Consider the following 20408-nt stretch of genomic DNA (forward strand, 5'->3'; position numbering starts at 1 on the left):
CTTCAGCACTCATGTTAGAACACAGGCATCAGTATTATTAAAACGATGTGTGCCCTATGCTTTGACGATATGAATATGAAATGTAGTTTTTGTTAGCATATTCCGCCGGGGTTCCGGAACGCTTCAACGTAACTGTCTGAGTCATTTGAATACAACTGTAATGTTTATGAGACTGCTATAAACACCATAGTCAACATTGGAGTCGCAATGACTTTAACCCGGCAGGCCCTCCGTGGTGGTATAGTGGTATAGTGGCTATTGAGAGATATAAATAAACTCTAAATCACCGGTGGCGAATACCCGCGTACCATGGCGTGTATCTATTTGTTGTGCCACGCGTGCCCGCAAGAAAGAGCTTGGGGACGTACCGTAGAGAACTTTTATGCTACTCAGGAGAGAAGACATTCATATTCCTTGAATTCTCTTCTGTTTCCATAGCAATTTTGGTCTACAAGAAGTAAAAAGGCAATCACGAGAGCACTAAGACTTGCGCAGATGGACAGATAAGCAGATAGAAACACTCCGAATGTTTGCAGAATGTTAAGAAATTCCTCGCATTTAAAAAGCACTTTTTTAAAATGAACTTTAGCAGCTTCAAAAAAGTACTAATGGAAGGCAGTGTTGTATGCTACGCGAGGATATTAGAGCACACCATGAAATTTAACTTCACACTCTGCATAAAAAATAGTGGTTGCAAACGTTCACTTCAGTGCGCAAACATGCAGGGGTAATTCACGTCTTTCAGCGGTTATATGAAAGTGGTTCGAGCTTGTTCCTAATTACAGAAATTTTTGTCTGACGCAGTGTTCCATCTCTGAGCAGGGGTTAAAGTTCGGTATTTTCTGTCTGCCACACAGGTATCAATATCAGTCGCAATCGAGTTGTCCTTGTGCCATGCCTTATAGACGTAGGACACTATTAGCACATATCCTCACTGCAGTTCTTGTCAGGCCCATGTAACAATGTTTTCTGAACTTGCTATTCACTACAAAACTGACTCTTGATTTGTTTGTGAAGATAACGAAAACTGACTCTTTGTACTATGATCGATGCCCCTTTGCATTGCCGTCGGACCTGACGTACTCAGCAGTGAGCACGGTAACGACAAATACGCACATTATACCAAGTCTGCTTGTTTCTCCTCTCACGTTCAGTGAATGCGCCAGCGAACGAGCCATGATTGGCACGCGTGCAAAGTGTCTGCCTGCCGCTCAGTTTCGACGTTCTAAAAGTGTGTCCCGCCTTTCTCCGCAACCACCTTTCCTCTCACATTTGCGAGTGCGACACCTTGCGGCTGCGGCGCGAATCGTGACTGAAACCCTTTAAAAGCGCCCTACACAGTTCCCGGGATCGGATCGCGGACGCTGCGCAGTTGGCAATACGGCGACACCTTCCACCGGCTGCTGCTGCTGCTGCCGCTGCCTCCACCGATTCTACCACTCCGCGGCTTTCGAGCAGGCACTTCGCAGCTTTGCGGTCCCCCTTGCCTACCTCGCCAGACGTCATGGTGAGCTGACGATTGCCATAGTACCATACGTGAGCAAGTTTATTTGTGCTCCACGTCTTTCCATCATATATGACCTGGCTGCTGGAACAGTTCCTTAACTCTTTAAGTAGCCCGTCTGACAAGGAAAAAAGTAGAAGACCTGCACGTCACACACGCACTCAGTAAAGGTTGCTTATTCCGGGTGGCTTTTGAACGCACGCAAGATTTATTGCATCATGCATACTTAACAATCCGCCAAGCTTGCCACAATGGCCACATTCATTTCATGTCGCATTTGTGTGTGACTTCCCTTGACAATCAAGTGTACATATAATGGTAATGACTCAAAGCTGACTTTCATCTAACACTGTTGTGGTTTATTGTAGTTTACTTCAGCAAAATTTGTTTTCCTTGCAATTTTCGGTGGATCTGAAAGATCAAAGTGCTTGTATAGGTGCACAAGCGTAACTTCTCAATTGTTAGGCTAACAGGGTTCGAAAGACGTCACAATATTCAGTAATTTCCCTTTCACAGCTCGGCTGACAGTGTGTCTTCTTTCGAGCTGAAATGATACGAAAATGCGTTTGACCTGAAGGGCTCTCTTCCTTATCACTATTTCCCTTGTTATATCAGAGAGCCATATTGAGTCCTAATAAGTGGCACTGAGACACAGTGCTTCAGTTATTATGGAAAGTATTCAGAAACATTGAATTCCTCGTGAACATTACCTGCTACAGTTAGTCTTCTTGTCTTATTGTGTGCAACATGCGAAGACTAAATATTTCATTTCACTTTTTGAGTCCTTGACTTACACGGTAGTGCAGTTCAGTTCAGTTTATTTTTCTAAAAGGTTCCTTTTATTGGAGTGTTACATATACGGTGGAGTACATCGTGCAACGGTATAAAAATATAAAAAGCAATAGAATTCAGCAAAATAGCAAAAAAATGTTAGTAGACGGTGTAGATGCCAATTCACGGTAAATGAAGAGCTCGTAGACGAGAGGTTCATTATTTGGCAACAATAGAAGAAACAATAGAATTTGGCCATTTAGTTTTTTAACTACTGAAAATGAGGCACAAAAATAGCACTGTATAAATACATACAACCATAACAAGCAACAAACATGGTAGGAATGAATACACGCCTTGTGTTTTGAGTTTGCACAATCAATTGCAATTGTTTTCACACAGGGGAAAGCAAAACAGCATCAAACGAAATGAGTATTTTAATCTAGCGCTGTTGGACTGAAAAACAAAACACAGAAGATGGTTGCGAGTGAACGGCGTTTTATAAATTGTAGCAGACGACCAATGCGTTGTAATACTGTGGCGGGTGAGGTGATGTACGACATGCAGAAAAGTGGCACATTTTATGACACAGTTGGACGAAGACACTGCTGCAATTTTAAGGGTTGTAGTAGTTTTACCTGCAGCCTACTGCACGAGTTCCGGCAGTTTGTGTCTTCGGCGTGCAGTGCTTGGTTCTGTGCTGTGATTTCATGATAATAAATTGCTACACTGTGCATGTGGGAGGCCCTGCTCACACATGCCGGGTAGGCAGAAACAGTAAGTGCTTCTAGTAACTTTACCTTTTCTGTCGGTATCTAAAAAGGCTACAAATTATTTACTCGTAAGCCATCGCAATGCATTGTTTCTTGATAAAGTTGATCTGCATGCGTATTTTTGCTTAGTCCTGCTAAACTGTCACAATCAATGTGGAAATCATGAGAAACTCAGCACGCTATGGTGATGGCGTGTCTATCTCCTCCGTTATGTTCCAGGTTATAGAATTTTTTTTTTGTGATGGGACATTTACTGATGAAGATTGTTTGTGTGTCATTATAAATGAACTTAACTTTATAGACGTCATGAATTGTACTTGAGTTTTCCAGTAAAAGGTGCTACTTACAGCATTCTTAAGTGTGCAATCAATGCCAGAGAGCGAGACGGCACAACGCCAAACACTCCTGTAAAATCATGTAGAAACACGTTATACTTCTATAGGATAAGAGCAACGTGCTATGATTGTTGTTTTGCCTTTTCAAGACATTTTTCACTGCAATCGACACTTATGAAGATGATAGTTTTATTCACACGATTCTTTATGTGAAGGAATAAGAAACTGTCTGCAACTTTTAAGAATATTGCGTGTCTTGAAGGCCGAACTTTCTTGCAAAAAGGCAAGTTAAACTTTATTCCACGCAGACAGAGCCGCTTCTCGTATGGACGTTCAGCTGACGCTGGCTTTACATAGGTTACAGGTACACATACATACGTGTTTATGCAAGAGAAGCAATTGTGATTATGTCACGTTTTGTTGGGAACTCAATTACACATTTGCACTATTCTAGATTTGGACAGGATTGGTCTATCCTTGACTTGAAAGACGCTGTTAGTGCCTCGTGTGAAGCTGAATAAAAATTTGAGGAAAAAAGCAACCAGTGCCTAGTTCATCACGATAGTTGTTACAAGATAGTTGTCGAGAAGTCGACCTATCTTTTTTCCTTCGTATTACGTTAAAGCATGCTCTTCGTTCATTCATCTTTATAGAACAATAGCGACGCTAACGGTATTGATGTTGCTGTTTAGGCTCCGCTCATGGTTGCTTTCAGCCAGAGGCACTTGAAATAAAAGCGGCACACTTTTTTGTCGACGACTGCCTGTGCAGTGTTAGACAAATGGAAGCAAGCAGGTTTTGCAAGTCGCTCATCCAGCGTCTGAAAATAGTAACGTTCAGACAAAAAATTCAGCGCGATTACGTGAAAGTTACTTTAAAAAAGATGCGCTAAACTCAAAAAGGACCTTCTGGACATCTTATTAGGACATAGCGGCCGAGGTTTTAATTAGGTATCAATCAATCAATCAGTTTATTATCATGTCATAAAAGGATGTTACAGGGAGTACAATATACAGACGAGGGTCCCAAAGTACACGACTGCAACGGGAACCTCCATGATGATTACAAATAATAAAAGCACAAGCAGCTGTTAGAATCGTAGAAACAAAAATATACAAAACTGAATGAAAACAAAAAGACATGGAATCAAAAAACAAATAATACAGCATAAAACAACACAAAGAAGATGGGTCAACTATTTAACAGGTACTCTTTTAATGAGTTTTTAAATGGAATTAAAGAAATTTTGCATTTTAGCGAAGTGGGTAAATTATTCCATATGATGATGGTACAGAAGAGAGAAGATGATTTACCATAGTTAGTACAAACGTTAGGAAGTAAAAAGTTATTATTATCCGCAAACCTGGTTGTGGTAGTATTAACTAGCATCTTAGGATCAATGAAATTAGCAGAAAATTGATTTCTTATTTGTTTATGCCGAAACATAATTAGATGAAACCTGAATAGATAGCTAACAGTTAAGATTTTATTGCATTGAAGAAGGGGAGCGGCGCTTCTGTCACGAGAACAGTTAAAAATAGCGCGAATAGCTCGATTTTGTTGATGTTGTACGGATGAAAGATGACACTGGTAAGTATTCCCCCATGATGCGATACCATAAGTGATATGAGAATGAATGAATGCGAAGTAAAGTGAAAGGAGTGCTTTATGAGAAAAATATGAGCGAGCTTTGAGTATTGCGCGAATGCCGAATGATGCCGTTTTTCTAATGGGAGTAATTTGGAGAGCGAAGTTAAGGTTACCGTCGAGGTGAACGCCAAGAAAAGATACACTGTCGCTGATATTAATCAAATGAGAGTCAACTGAGAGCTGTGGTGAGGAAGTTAACTTGCGTTGAGCTGATCTAATAACCATAAACTTAGATTTATTTGGAATAATAATTAAGAAATTTTCCTGGCACCGTTTTGACACGCTGCAAAGCACAGCATTTAATTTATTAGTGACGTTGTCAATACATCTATCAGCAATGGAAATGGTAGTATCACCAGCATATAAAATGCAGTGAGCCATGTGTATAATGTCAGGAAGTTCATTAATGTAAAGTAAAAAAAGTAACGGACCCACTAATGACCCTTGAGGAATCCTTTGATTTATTGTTTTAGTAGAAGAAAATGGCCCGATATGTAAACAGTAAGCTTTCTGTTAAGGAGGTAACTGTTTAAAAATTTGAGGGATGTACCTGTAATACCGTATGATTCGAGTTTCTTGGATAAAATGAGATGATAATTGGTATCGAATGCCTTTGTGTAGTTTAAGAAAACTGACCCTACTACCAATCTTGCGTCTATGGAGTATTTGATGAAGTCTGATAGGGAAAGAATAGCAAGGTTAGAAGAACGTCCAGTGCGAAAGCTAAATTGACAGGGCTTCAGTATAATAAATTTATTAAGGTACTTGTTTAGTCGAGTTATTAATAGTTTTTCGATGACTTTGCTCAGGGAAGAAAGAATACAGATGGGGCGATAGTTAGAAGTAGATTGCTTGTCACCCTTTTTAAAAATCGGAAGGACTTTAGCTATTTTTAGAGAAGTAGGGAAACTGCCATGCTTGAACGCAAGGTTTATAATTATAGAAAGTGGTCCAGAAATAATGTCTACTGTAAGTTTTAAGTGTCGTGCTGAGATTTTATCTATACCAGGGCCGATTTCTTTGAGACTTTTGATTGCTTAGAAACATCATCAGGGCTCACGGGGAAAAGAATAAAGAATGATTAGAACGTTGTAGATTGCAGCAAGAACTGCTATGTTTTTCACTAAAAATTTGGAAAAATTATTTACTAAAAGCATCAGCAACACTTTCAGGGTTATAATGTGTAACGCCTTTATATATGACTTTCTGCAAAGGTGAACTATGTATTGATCTATTTAGAAAATGGTTTAAGAGTTGCCATTGTCTTTAATAGTTGTTTTTTTCACTAGATATTTGGTCATCATAATACTTTTTCTTCGCATTTTTCAAGAGACACGAAAGAACATTCGAATATTTTCATAGCGTGAAGCTAAAGCAGTGTTATATGGTTGTCTTTTGTCTTTTCTGTACAGGTTATATTTTTTACGCACACTTTTTAGCAGTCGCTCCGATAACCATAGGTTCTTAGAATATTTGTACCTCTTTGTACATTTCACTGTTTTAGTACATTCTTCTAAGGCTTTAAGGGAAAGGGAAGAAAACGTGTTGAATGTCTGGTCTACATTGTATAAGGACGTAACACTGGACCAATCAGTTTTAATAATGGCATTGAAAAACAATTCCTGGTGAAGTACGGAAGTAACACGCGTGGGTGGATCAAATGGCTTCATGACGCTGAAACCAAGAAATATGGGATAATGATCAGTGATGTTCACATCAATTACTCCTGCAGAGGGAGAGGGCGAGAAATTGCAGACGGCATGATCAAAAAATGAAGCAGCACAAGAAATAGGACATCTAGTAGGAAATGAAATGAGAGACTCAAAACCATATCCACTGAAGCAGTCATTATATTCTGTGCATGCACAATTGTCTGTGTTAGGCAAATTGATGTTGATGTCTCCAACTAAGACAACGCGCTTGCCTTCAGATGATAACTGATACAGAATGGTATCCAGGCGAGAAATGAAATACCTTATTATCGAAGAAGGCGAACGGTAATTACACTCCAGAATCATCATCATCTTCATCATCATCAACCTGACTACGTCCACTGCAGGACAAAGGCCTCTCTCATGTTCCGCCAGGTAACCCGCTCCTGTGCTTGCTGCTGCCAATTTATACCCGCAAACTTCCTAATCTCATCTACCCTTGTAACCTTCTGTCTCCCCCTAACCCGCTTCCCTTCTCTGGGAATCCAGTTAGTTACCCTTATTGACCAGCGGTTATCCTGTCACGCGCTACATGCCCGGCCCATGTCCATTCCCTCTTCTTTATTTCAACTATGATATCCTTAACCCCCGTTTGTCCCCTAATCCACTCGGCTCTCCTCTTGTCTCTTAAAGTTACGCCTACCATTTTTCTTTCCATTGCTCGCTGCGTCGTCCTCAATTTAAGCTGAACCCCCTTTGTAAGTCTCCGGTTTTCTGCTCGGTAGCTAAGTGCCGGCAAGATACAGCTGTTATATACCTTCCTCTTGAGGGATAGTGGCAATCAACCTGTCATAATTTGAGAGTGCTTGCCGAATGTGCTCCACCCCATTCTTATTCATCTAGTTACTTTAATCTCGTGGTTAAGCTCTGCGGTTATTGCCTGCCTTAAGTAGACATAGTCTTTTACAACTTCAAGTGCACTATTATCTATCTCGAAGCGCTGCTCCTTTCCGAGGTTGTTGTACATTACTTTCGTTTTCTGCAGATTAATTTTAAGACCCACCTTTCTGCTCTCCTTGTCTCATTCCGTAATCATGAGTTGCAATTCGTCCCCTGAGTTACTCAGCAATGCAATGTCATCGGCGAAGCGCAGGTTACTAAGGTATTCTCCATTAACTCTTATTCCTAACTGTTCTCATTCTAGGCTTCTGAGAACCTCCTGTAAGCACCTCTGAGGTGTCTCCTGACGGGAAGAGTACCAGAGTCTTGGAAGAACGCTAACATCATCTTAATACATAAGAAAGGAGATGACAAAGACTTGAAGAATTACAGGCCAATGAGCTTGCTCTCTGTAGTATACACGCTATTTACAAAGGTAATTGCTAACAGAGTAAAGAAAACATTAGAATTCAATCAACCAAAGGAGCAAACAGGATTTCGAACAGGCTACTCAACGATTGACCACATTCACACTATCAATCAGGTAATAGAGAAATGCTCAGAGTATAACCAACCACTATACATAGCCTTCATAGATTAGGAGAAGGCGTTTGATTCAGTAGAAATATCAGCCGTCATGCAGACACTGCGGAATCAAGGCGTAGATGAAGTATATATAAACATTCTGGAAGAAATCCACAGGGGATCAACTGCTACCATAGTGCTTCATAAAGAAAGCAGCAGAATACCAATCAAGAAGGGTGTAAGGCAGGGGGACAAAATCTTCCCAATGCTATTTACCGCGTGCTTACACCCCAGAATAACGTTGTTATTATTGTTTAAAAAGAATTATCTACTTCAATTCACATGGATTCGCAGTGCGAGATGCCTAAGGAAAGATCTTGTCGGCGGGTGTAGGACAGATCTGGGGCGATAAATATTGCTGAGCCACCATAGCTGTCCGAACAACGGTGATAGTACTCAGCTTTGTACGATGACTCGCCGAACAGATTGACGTCATAAGTGCAGAGCCATGTTTCAGAGATGCAAATGATGTAGAAAGAATGCGCGAGTGAATCTATAAAGTTATAAAGATTATCGAATTTTCGCGGAGGCTACGCGCGTTGAAATGAATCAAGGGGCGATTACTATCATCTAGCATATGTTTAGACTTGTCAGGGGATAGCAAAGCCATGATGATAAGATGAAAGTGAACGAGTGTTCAGCACAAAAATGGGCGTAGGACTCAGTGGCTATGAAAAGATGCTAAGATCACTGTCTTTGATAATGCGATATACTCTGCCATCACCAGACTTCCGCGCCTTGATCTGGCAATTGTTTGTCCACATAAATTGCAATTTGTGCGCTTTTTTCAGAGTTAGGGCCTTAGCAAGCAATCTTTTGTTCTCTGGAGACAGGTGATCATTGGCATAGATTGCCTTACTTGAGCTACCGGAGAAGCCAACATCCGAAGTATTCGGACGGGTCTTACGCGCTTTACTAATAAAGTTGTTTTTCTTTTCACGGCAGCAGAACAGTGAAACAATGTTCTTTTCATCTAATTTCGTTGAAACGCGATGAACTGTGTCAAAGTCGCTGGGCGTGACAGGACACTGAAGAGCTTCGCCAATCTGCATCACAATGGCCACAAAGTCCTCACCCTGAGTGACCGGAGCGCCCTTGATTTCAACATTATTGAGCCTCGAGTATTGCTCCAACTCCGCAACCCTTCTAGTCAGTGCCTCATTTTGCGCAACTAGTTCCTTGTTAGCTAGTTTCAATTCATCCAGCTTCGTTTTGATTTTTGATACAGTGGAAACTGTCTCATACAAATTGAACACTATCACTGAGGGACGCATGTTCCCCGAGTCCTTCCTGTGCTAGCTTTTCTTTAATTTTATCTGTTAGTTCATTTGCAAGGGTATTAAGACTAGAGCGAACCAAAGACTCAAGTGCTTCAATTTTTTAGCCAATTCTGCGTTGGCTGGCATGAGAGCAAATACACAAACGATAGCAAATACACAAACTAAGATAAACACGCACTTGGAGGCAGCAGCTGCGGCAAAAGAGAACACACTAACGTGAGCAGAAAACAAGGACACCAAACCGCAGAGCAAGTAGGAAGTAATCAGAATGGGATCCAAGAACCACTTGCCACAGCCGCTGCCTCAAAAATGATGCACTTCCACGGGAAGCGTCGTTATTTATCCTTGTGACGTCACGGTAGTAGGCGCCCTCTTTCGATTGATGACGTCGTGGATGTAGGCGATTCACAGGCCACTGAACTTGACAGTTGATGAGCAGCACACGTGCCCTGAAGACAGCTGTATCCAGATAGCTGCAGAGCAAGTAGGAAGCAATCAGAATGGGATCCAGAACTACTTGCCACAGCCACTGCCTCAAAAATGATCGAAACTCTCGCTCTCCTGTGTGTCATGTGCGGAACAGCGTTCCTAATCATCAGCATTCACAGAGTGGAGTAGCTAACACATTTTTACGGCAATAATTTTTTAACCAAAGGCGCTCTAATCTCTTCTGTATGTATGTATGTATGTATGTATGTATGTATGTATGTATGTATGTATGTATGTATGTATGTATGTATGTATGTATGTATGTATGTATGTATGTATGTATGTATGTATGTATGTATGTATGTATGTATGTATGTATGTATGTATGTATGTATGTATGTATGTGTATTAGCCACCTAAGTCTTCGTGCTCTTGAGGTCCCCTCCTTAGATTGGGGCATGCGAAAATGGGCTTAGGGGGGCGTGAACGTAAGGCAAGTGCGGTTAAAAGAACGCTTCTTTGTCCTGCAAACTACGAAATCTTCCCAAACTCACGTAGGCCAAGTAACCGGGAATCGCGGCCCATTATGTGTAAGTATGCATTGCAGGTGATTCTTACTCTATTTGAACCCACGTTTCGGTAACGTACTGTAATAACTAAAATACCAATATCTACGTAGTGACCAGATGCTTCGATTTAGACCGCACATGTCCTGGTTTTGAAGCTGGTGCTCTACTGTCCCGCCAACCTGCTTTGCTGAACGGTGTTTCGTCCCGTTTACAACCGAAAGCCTGCTTACATAGTGGAAGTCGGCTAACCTGGCCACCGAATCCTCTTGCTACACAATACTATACATGACCCTGATATGCTATTTTTCTTGCTCTCTGCATATCTGTTTCTCTTTCATTCTTTCCATTTTTTGTTCCTTTCTCTTCTTTCCTCTTTGATTGATCGATTTGTGGGGTTTAACGTGCCAAAACCACCATATGATTATGAGAGACACCGTAGTGGAGGGCTCCGGAAATTTAGACCCACCTGGGGTTCTTTAACGTGCATCCAAATCTGAGCACACGGGCCTACAACATTTTCGCCTCCATCGGAAATGCAGCCGCCGCAGCCGGAATTCAAGCCCGCGACCTGCGGGTCAGCAGCCGAGTACCTTAGCCACTAGACCACCGAAGCTAGGCCTTCTTTCCTCTTTCTCTCGCTCATACCAAACTAACGCAGTCATATGGTTCCCATAAATGCCTGTTCATCTACCATTCCAGAACAGCCTAGTTGTTGCGATGCTCGCATTCAGACCACGGGTATCCAGTTTTTCATCCCACCTCGAGGTGTTATTTTGTTTTATTTATATCTTATCCAACCTTTCTCCTCTTCCTAACTCCTTACAACTTCGCCGAGCCGAGCTTTCAGTGAACATTCACTTTCCTTCTGCTTCCCAACTTTATGCCTCAGCATTCCTCGTTTTACTGGGCTTTACTCTCTCCCATCCTGGGCTTGAGCCTCCTTCAGTTTCATTTTCAGTTTCAGTTTATTGCTTTCAAAACAAGATGTTACAACAAGAACAATATACAGACAAGGGTCCTAAAGTAAGATATTGTAGTAGGACCCCCCTTGCTTAATTACGTATATACAGAGCGTAATGACTAGTACGGCAAAAGAACAGAATAAGGAGCAAAATGAAAACAAGTGAGTTAAAGCGTTTACAATTATATCAGAGGAACATGAAAAAGCGCATCAAGAGAAAACAAAAGGTACAGGTAATGAAAAAAAAGGTCGATTTGAAAAGAGATAAGACATGATAGACTTAGTTAGGATAGTGATGTTTGAGGTCATTTCGGAAGGCTGACACGGAAACACGAGATTTTATGGCTGTAGGCTAATCATTCCAAAGTGAAATTGCAGTGAACGCCGATGTTTTTTGTTGCCGTAACTACTATGAACTGTTGGTAACAAAAAAATTTTTAGCTGAAAATCACGTCACGTTTTTATTGTGCAAAGAATCACGCAACATAAATGGAAGAGGCAGGTTGCTATGAAGTAGTTTGCAGAACTATACGACTATGTTGAATTGAAACAAATAAATAACCAGCAAGGTATTTTATAAGCAGAGTAATGCAGAGGCATGCGAACATTGCGTGGACGTGGAAGTGATGATGCGTATTGCCTGATTTTTGATGTGTTGAATTGATGACAAGTGACAAGCGTACGTGTCTCCCCATGAAGCGATGCCGTTGTTATTGTGACTATGAATGAAAGCAAAGTACAACGCGAGCAGAGCCTTGCGAGAAAAAAAAAGGGCGAGCTTTCATTAACGCACCGATGCCAGATAAAATCTTATGCTTGAGATGGTGGACGTGGCAGCAAAATGTGAGGTTACGGTCAAGATGTATGCCTAGAAAAGTGACATCCTCGCAAGAAAGTATATTGTGAGAACCAAGGTGTAGTTGGGGAATCATCATTAAGGGTCTTCGAGCAGACTTAAACACTATATATTTTCTTTTTAAAAGATTTAAAACCAAGGAGTTATTGCTACACTAGTTCATTAGGTTAATCAATGCAATATCCAGCCTAGAAGTAAGAACTGTAATAAATTTATCTGATGAAGATATTGTAGTGTCCTTAGCGTATATGATGCAATGATTGTGATTGGAGGGACGGCACTTCATCACTCTCTTCCTGCAATGCGTCCACTTTTCCTCGCAGACGCGGTGTTCGATAGTGCGGCTATGCTAATTTTTATTGCGCATCAACGCCTCATTATCTGTGTTCACTTCGTGGACTCTTTTACGACAAGCCTATAAAGAGCTCGGCAGTTAAACAAGAAATTTTTTGTTTCCGCTATATGACATGTCTTGTCGTGCATGTAGGCATCTAGCTTCATCTCCCAGTCTGAAAGAGCCATGCCTCAGAAAATGGCTTGCCGTGGTCGGTGGTGTGCATAGGTTAAACGTGCCGACGAATGCAAAGCATAAAAATCGGGGCTCAACCTGGAATCGAACACAGGCATTAGGTATTGCAGCCAATTATTTTCCCCTAAATCAGCTCAGTTCTTCAAACTGTTTCGAAAAGGACCCTTCACAAGAAACACGTCACGAAAACGCCTATTTGGGTGGTATCGGTTGCTACTCACTTTTATATCATCCTAATGAACATTTATTGTTATCTTACGATAAATATGCCAACTACCCAAAAAGGAAAATTTCACCTGGGTGGGTGCACAATAAATGAACGAGGCGAGAAATGAAGAGTCATAATTTTTACGATCCGAATGCAAGTGTGGTTTTTTCATGGATAGTGCACATAGGTAAGCAGGTACAGACAAAATTACCATACCTAATTTACACAGTGAAACTGACCTACAATGCAGGAGACGTTACTGGTGGTATTTTATTGTAGTGTAATTAATCACCTAAGATTCAAAGGATTTTAAATCCTTTCAATTCAAGGGGAATAAGTGAACTAAGAAAAATGAGTGGAAACTTCCCCTTTTCGTAAATGGAATCGGAAACCACAACTATTTAATTACGCGTCTGGTGTTATGTCGTGTGTGCTGGGGGGGCAGGGGGTGGCGCTCCCTCGTCCACCTTTTTCTAATGTTTTTGCATAGAGCCAGTGCAGAATCCAAACAGAAAGTGCCGCACGGGACTGAGAATTTCTGACTACAAAAGCACCACCATTGCCGCCCTTCCCTACTGCTCGAGCGTTACCAGCACCTGTGACGCGTGCTATGCTTGGCGGTCGAATTCAATTTTCATTTTAACTAATAAAAGTGAGCTCACGTGATATCAAGTTGCAAGTACGTCTCAACAGAGAGTGCAGACGACGGCGCATTGTGGCACACAACTAGAGTGAACTAAAGTGCACAAAGCACCGCGCCAATACATAGGAGGAGTGAAGAGCTTTAGCGGTGAGCTTCCGTGCTGCGGCGATGTCGCACAAGACCCATGCCAGAAGCTCAAGCAAGATTAGAATTTAAGCAACGTTGAATAGGTAGATTTGCCTAAGGAGCTCATGGGAATACACCAAATAAGGGAGTACAAGGTAATATGAATTGGACATCATTTGAGAGCAGGGAAGCTAACAGCAAGATAAACTTTGAGAAGCGATTAAGAGAAATTGGCGAGAATCGTTGGGCTAGGAAGGTTTTTAGTTACTATTACATGACAAATGTCAATGAAAAATGAAGGAAGCGAACCAGAATATGGATTGGTAAATACTTGAATAATAGAAGGAGCCAAATCAAAAAGAATTATCGATCAAGAAGAAGGTGAAGGAAGCTGAGACCGATATGTGGAGAATCGGCCTGATTAAGAAGTCCACACTAAAAATCTATCGAACTTTTAAGCAGAAAATTGCCAAGTAAAGAATCTATGATAACACTCGGGGTAGTTCTTTATTGTTTGAGGTGAGGGCGGAAGTATTGCGAACCAAGACATATCGGTCCAAATACGAAGGAGTAGACATGGTATGCAGTGCGTGTGGAGAGGAGGAAGAAACTGCTGAACACTTGATAATGGTGATAATGGTAAAGGGCTTCACCCTATAGTTCAGGATGATCGCGCAGAGTTATTCAAAGCACTGGGGTTTAGAGACAGGAAGGGCAAAATAGACTTTAAGTGGGTAGAATTGACTAGAAGGAGGTTATCTGATTGATGGCAAAAGTCAAGGCACGAACGAAACTTAAACCCTTCACTGCAAAGTATCAATCTTCAGCCTCACTATTTCAAGAAAAAAAAAAGATAAATCTAGTTTTTGGTTCACTAAGTATTACGGCTTTGGGGCGTTAGCCACCGCCGGATATCTGTTTAAAAGATATAGCTGTTTAAAATATATCTGTTTAAAATATATTTCGTTTAAAATCCTGTTTAAAATATATCTGTTTAAGATATATACCTGTTTAAAATATACCTTATTGCTTGGAACATTTTTGTCAGGCTGTGGCATGTGGGAATTACGTATTTCAACAGTTTCCTAAAGTGACGGAATATCTTTACATCTGTGGTTACTCGACGTATTTTGTTACAATAAGTCAATTTGCACAGTGAAAGTGGTGCTGTATGTATCGTTAACGTTTTGTGGATATATTTAAGGCACTTCTCTATATCATACGATTATTCTGTAAACATGGAATAAAGTATGTTATTCTGGCACTGGTCTTCTTTCGAATGTCTCAATTGAAAACAAGCGTGATGCATGGCAAGCTTTGTTGCTATACGCTCGGTCTAAAACGAAATAAGCTAAAAGATATTGCGGTGGTACGGCCGTGTTCTCTTCTAGTTGTTCTCTGTTCTTAAACAGTAGTAGTCGAGACTAGCAAGTTATCTAATAGAACATGTGTGTGTGGCTGTGAACCACCGGTGATCGTGACTAAAAAGCCCGTTACGGTGAACCAAGTGGTCACTGCGCGCAAGTATTTCAGTTGACTGAAAAAGTAATTTACTTTATTCATTACTTGTATCTCCCGAATGAGCGGTGTTATTACTCGCTTGTCCGTGTGCTTAAGGTTGTTTTCGTTCTTTCCTTTCATGTTATGCGTTTTTGCGTTCGCACACTACCAAATTAGCGAACTCGAGCTCTAGCACCAGAACATGACCGCGTTGATGCCGTTTCAAGGATCAGTTTTGCGTCCCCTTGCGGCCCCAGGTACATACACAACTCTTAACGACGAGCGAACTTCATTCCACACCTCATTAGTAAAGTTGAGCATACTTCAAGTGCCTTGCGTGCAAATACAGCGCAAAAACTACCGCACGTAGCAGACGCCCTTCGCTTCCCGCGCGTTTCCGAGCGTGAAAAGCCCACGGGAGCCGGCGCTTTTTGGACACTCCCCATATTCAAGGTCAATGCATGTCAACTCAATAAAAAAATTCATATGCCGCCTGCAATCTCCTCCAGAAGTGAATATGATGGCGTCATATGTGAGAAAGCCTGTAAACGCGTGGTACTGAGCCCCAACTTTAGCGCAGAGTAAATTGATATGTGAGGTTTAACGTCCCTACAGCCAACATACAATTATGAGAGACATTGTAGTGGTAAATTGCCTAAATAGCCTTGAATACTTCCGAGAGGTCTTTTTATTTAACATTAAGCTTTGGCTGCATGTTTCTAATTTGTTAGATTGCCCATGCGTGATTCATATCACTGGTATTACTAACACTGATTGGCAGTTTTTAAGCCAATCTGTGATTAAATGCAAAGACAACAATGGAAAAAGTAGGGTGATCATGATGTTCTTGTTGTGAGTGCTGTTTCGATCCAGGTTTTCATCTAGAGCCTGTACTAACTTTATGGTTGTTTATGTGTGCCTAATAGCTGAAAGTGTTAGCCAGCCCCACTCATTGTCTATGCTGTGAGTGTTGAACACTCTTTTTTTTATCTTTCTTGGGGACCTTCGACACCAAAATTTTCGTTGTCTGTCTATACATTTTTCTCTTTGTCCACCGTCACGATACCCCAACGGCACCAAGCGATACGTCAAACTACCAGCTCCATCGGCAGCGCCCACCAATATTGCTCAAGCTTCAGCGCTCATACTTTTGCGATTGTCATTTAAAAACAATTATTAAGCATAATCTGAGGCATCATACCAACACGCCAATATTTCGTATGTGTGCCATTATACTAGAGAAGGTACACATAAGTAATTCTAAGGACTGTAGCGTTTATCACGCTGTGCTTACAGTGTAACGCGATACTAAAACAGGCAAGTATTTCCAACGATTTGCTAAGATGACACGGTAGTGACACGTGCCCGTCGTTTGCGTTCTACGCCTTATTGTCTCCGAGACAGGCGCGCATGTTTCTTCGTGGGCGTGCACGCCTTCCTTCGTTTTCGAAGATAGCAGCCAGATAACGCTCACGTCTAACGTGCCTTGATGCGCTCGTTCGCCTTCACTGCACGGATTGAGACTCTCTAATGCAGCGCTTCCAGAATAAAATTCACCGATTTTCTCCCGCAGAACATTAAACGTTTCTCCACACGCAAGACTATCGTCTTTTGATGACATTTGCAGTGAAACATGCAAATGCGGGGCCATTTTTTTTTTTGACAGAGGGGATCACGGGGCACTTGATCTTTGAACTAGGTGCCAGCTGCCCAATGAACCCTCGCATTATTCCTAAGGCAACAAGTCTGCTAGAACGGAGTCTTTGCAATGAAAGTGTGAAAGAAGGGGATTCATCTAAGCGGCTTGTTTTTGTTTCTGCATTATACACAGATGATGAATCTGGCAGACAATGAAACCAAGGAAAGCCTTGGGGGAATCATTGGTGGAGTCTCAATTGCAGTGACCTAACAATAAGCCTTTTCTTCTGAGGTATCCAAACGCAAATATTGAATGACGCGTCCTATGCACTACCACCTAATTTGGATGTTATGCGTTCAGATTCTACCTACAGAACGGGTGCTCTTTCGTCATCGTGACTTCCTTGCAGTTTAACTGATATTACTATAGTACACTTAAAAACCACCAATAATGTTTCGTATTCATGCCTTCATTTTCGGTCAGTGTCATTGGTTCTGCAAAACACACAAAAGGAGCCCCTCTGACGGCAAAACCTTAGTTCTGCAAAACACAGTAAAGAATCCTCAAATATTCTCTTCCTTACGTAAGTTACTTACGTTATACTCATTGCAAATTTGTAACAAGCAACAAATTATTTAAAAAACTGTCTCACAATGCAAACAATTTAGCAGCCGAGTATCTCTTTTTCTTCCGATCAATGAAACAGCTCGGTAAGTTTCTGTACCCTAATGTCGCAGGAAACACAAAACAAAAAAGGTGGCCGCGTTTTCCTTACAGAAAACTTTCAAAAAATCGAAAGTTTTGTTCTGTCATTTGAGACAGTTGAGGCACAGTAGAGATGCCATTCACGCACCGATGTGAAAAAATGAATATTGGGTAGTGTCACTTCTGCAAAATAATAATAATGAGTGAGTGAGAGCTTGTGTCGGGTGATCCTATAATAACATATGCTGATGTAGTCTGGGGCTTCAATCTTCAATGAATGCGGAAGTAAAGAAAGAAGGCGTGTTACGATTTGCTGGATAGAATGAAGAGTGCGAATCGTCCCAATTATTCAGCAAGTGAACTAGAGCACCGGTGTCCATCACTCATAAAACGTACAGCTTTTCACTGCACACTTTTAACTGTAATTAATGACGTTGCGCGTAAAACATGTGAGACACAAGAGAAGGTAAGGGACGCGCTACGTCATTATTATTGTCTTACCAACACCCCTAACTCTATGCTCTTTTCAACTGTAGCTGAGCAGGCAGATGTATAAGAAGACCAGATAATGTTTCCTGATTCTAATGTCGGGCCTGTAAGCGAAACACAAGCCAGAAGCTTTATCTTGAGGGGCCTGTGTTATTGGAGGCATCTATATAAAAAAAGCTCTTTCAGGGTGTTTTCCCACAATATTCTGATTGTTCATTGTCCAGTTAAATGAGATGTGAGCTTTATACCTCCATAATAGTAATAAATAGCTGAACGGAACATTGTCCTATCGGAATCATAACCGAAATGCTGGAAAATGTTTTTATTAACGGATACAGCAGCTGTTTTGTTCTGTGTCAACGATAACACCACAAAAAAATATTGTTTAAGCTGCTATCTTGTTTAATTTGGTCTCAGTGGTGTTTGATATCATGATGGAGCACACAATTAGCTGCAAATATTCTCATTTTCATTTCACACTAGTTAGTTGAATCACAGCACAAATAAAAGTGCGGCCAGCATGGATCCCTGGAATACACCATTAAGTTACACTATCGCAAGTTTAGTTATCACCCCACTACACGGGTAACGTTTGCCCGGCGGAAACCACGCCGATTGACTAAGAACTACCATGATAGTTTTAAAAATTTCTGACGCGAATATGGGCACGATGCGAACATTACAATTTTTTTATATTTTATGTGGCTGCTAGCGATGACGCTGGAATATTCGACGGCATATGTATAAGTGCCGATGCGCATCACCTCTTGTCACTTTTTCGATGGCCTATGCGCGGTTTGCCGCTATAGTCGTACCGTGTGCCTTGTGTCTGTAATCTGACTACTCCTTTTCCGGGCGCAAGTTCGGCCAAAGAAAAAATTTCATATTGGACACCTTGCCTACTGCCCTTGTCTACATCACCACCAGGGGGTGACAATTCAGTACTGAAATAACATCAGAGGTGCGCCCAAGAAGCTGTGAAAGTGATAAAGGTCAAATAAATAATTGACGATGCATTAGTTGAGACGTCTATCGCCAATCAACTGCTGAAAATATAGCCAGATGTTTTGTATGACGCTTTTGAAAAGTAAAGAAAATCATGTGAAATTGGGACTAATTGTGTCCTGCGCAAAATTGCGTACAAATTCATGAATTTCCGTAGAAGTGGATAATCAATTTTTGAAACCATGCTAACAAGGGTCGGTTATATTATTACCCTTTACGTGTTGAGTTAAATTTTCAGAATATGTTGAACAGTTGTTTCTCATTTACATTGTTAGATGAATACTGGTAAATTGTTCGGGGAGCATTTGTTCCAGATTATGTGTGCAAGAAATATTGTCACAATATTCAATCAGTGGAACATTACTTGATTAAATTCTGAAATATGAGCCCAAACATTTACTATAAGGCAAAGTTCGTCCGTGGCTTCTCAAGCTACAGTCAAGCGTAGCATGAATACGTCTATCATCCCCCCGTACAGTGCAGTTCGTGGTGATTAAACGGTCGTTTCGGCTGTCACGTGAGTTCTGACGTGACGTCAAACCTTACGCACCCTATAGGCGCAGTGTACTCGGCATACCTAGGAAACGCACGAATACGTCAAAGGCTTGTTTCGCCCAAAGCAAAAGAAACGTGACTTTTTGACTTCCTGCAGTGCCTGTAATTGGCCGCATTTCGTATTTATCTGCTGTACGTGCCCTAGTTTCGAGATATATAAATAACATTTGCTTGTGCACTTTTGCTGAGCTGCCGAAACAATTATGAAACTGAAATGCCTCATTGCTGAAAGTTGACTTCTCTGAATTGCTCAACTTGAGCTTTCTCCGACTGCATAAGCAATTTACGTTTATTTTTCCCAAATGCTAAATGTTTTTTTTTTACATTTCTGTCACTTTCATGCATTTGTGATGTTATGTTTCTCTTTTTGTTCGGAACATCAGTTCTTTCTAACATAAAAAATTTTATATGAAAAAATACCAACCCTTTTACCCTTTTCGCTGACTCCTGACTCTTTAGAGAGAGATGTTTGCTCTACAATTAGACAACTAAGCTCCCTTTGCAGATTCATGACTTTCCAAAAAAGGGTTACCTTTAAAGAAAGATGTGACATGTTAAGGCCCACAAAAGAGAATTAGAGGTACTGCAGAGGTACTAATATGGGCCAAGACTATTTAGAGTGCACGACGTGTCATACTGGCCGCGAGTATACCGAGCGAACTTGACTTATGTTGCCGACGTACTCAGTAATCAGTTCAATACGTT

The 20408-nt window shown here is 41.2% G+C and overlaps 1 protein-coding gene across 1 annotated transcript in view; it reads left to right on the forward strand.

Annotated features, from left to right (window-relative positions):
- The first annotated feature begins 1357 nt into the window (after window positions 1–1357).
- The window catches only part of LOC142776718 (uncharacterized), a 394390-nt gene continuing 375339 nt past the window's right edge, over window positions 1358–20408 (forward strand). The window contains exon 1 of the mRNA XM_075880911.1: window positions 1358–1507. Coding sequence (XP_075737026.1) covers window positions 1505–1507 — 3 coding nt within the window. The 5' untranslated portion in view covers window positions 1358–1504. The remainder of the gene's footprint in view (window positions 1508–20408) is intronic.

This window comes from Rhipicephalus microplus, chromosome X (genome assembly GCF_043290135.1).
Source record: "Rhipicephalus microplus isolate Deutch F79 chromosome X, USDA_Rmic, whole genome shotgun sequence".
NCBI classification, from domain to species: Eukaryota; Metazoa; Arthropoda; class Arachnida; order Ixodida; family Ixodidae; genus Rhipicephalus; species Rhipicephalus microplus.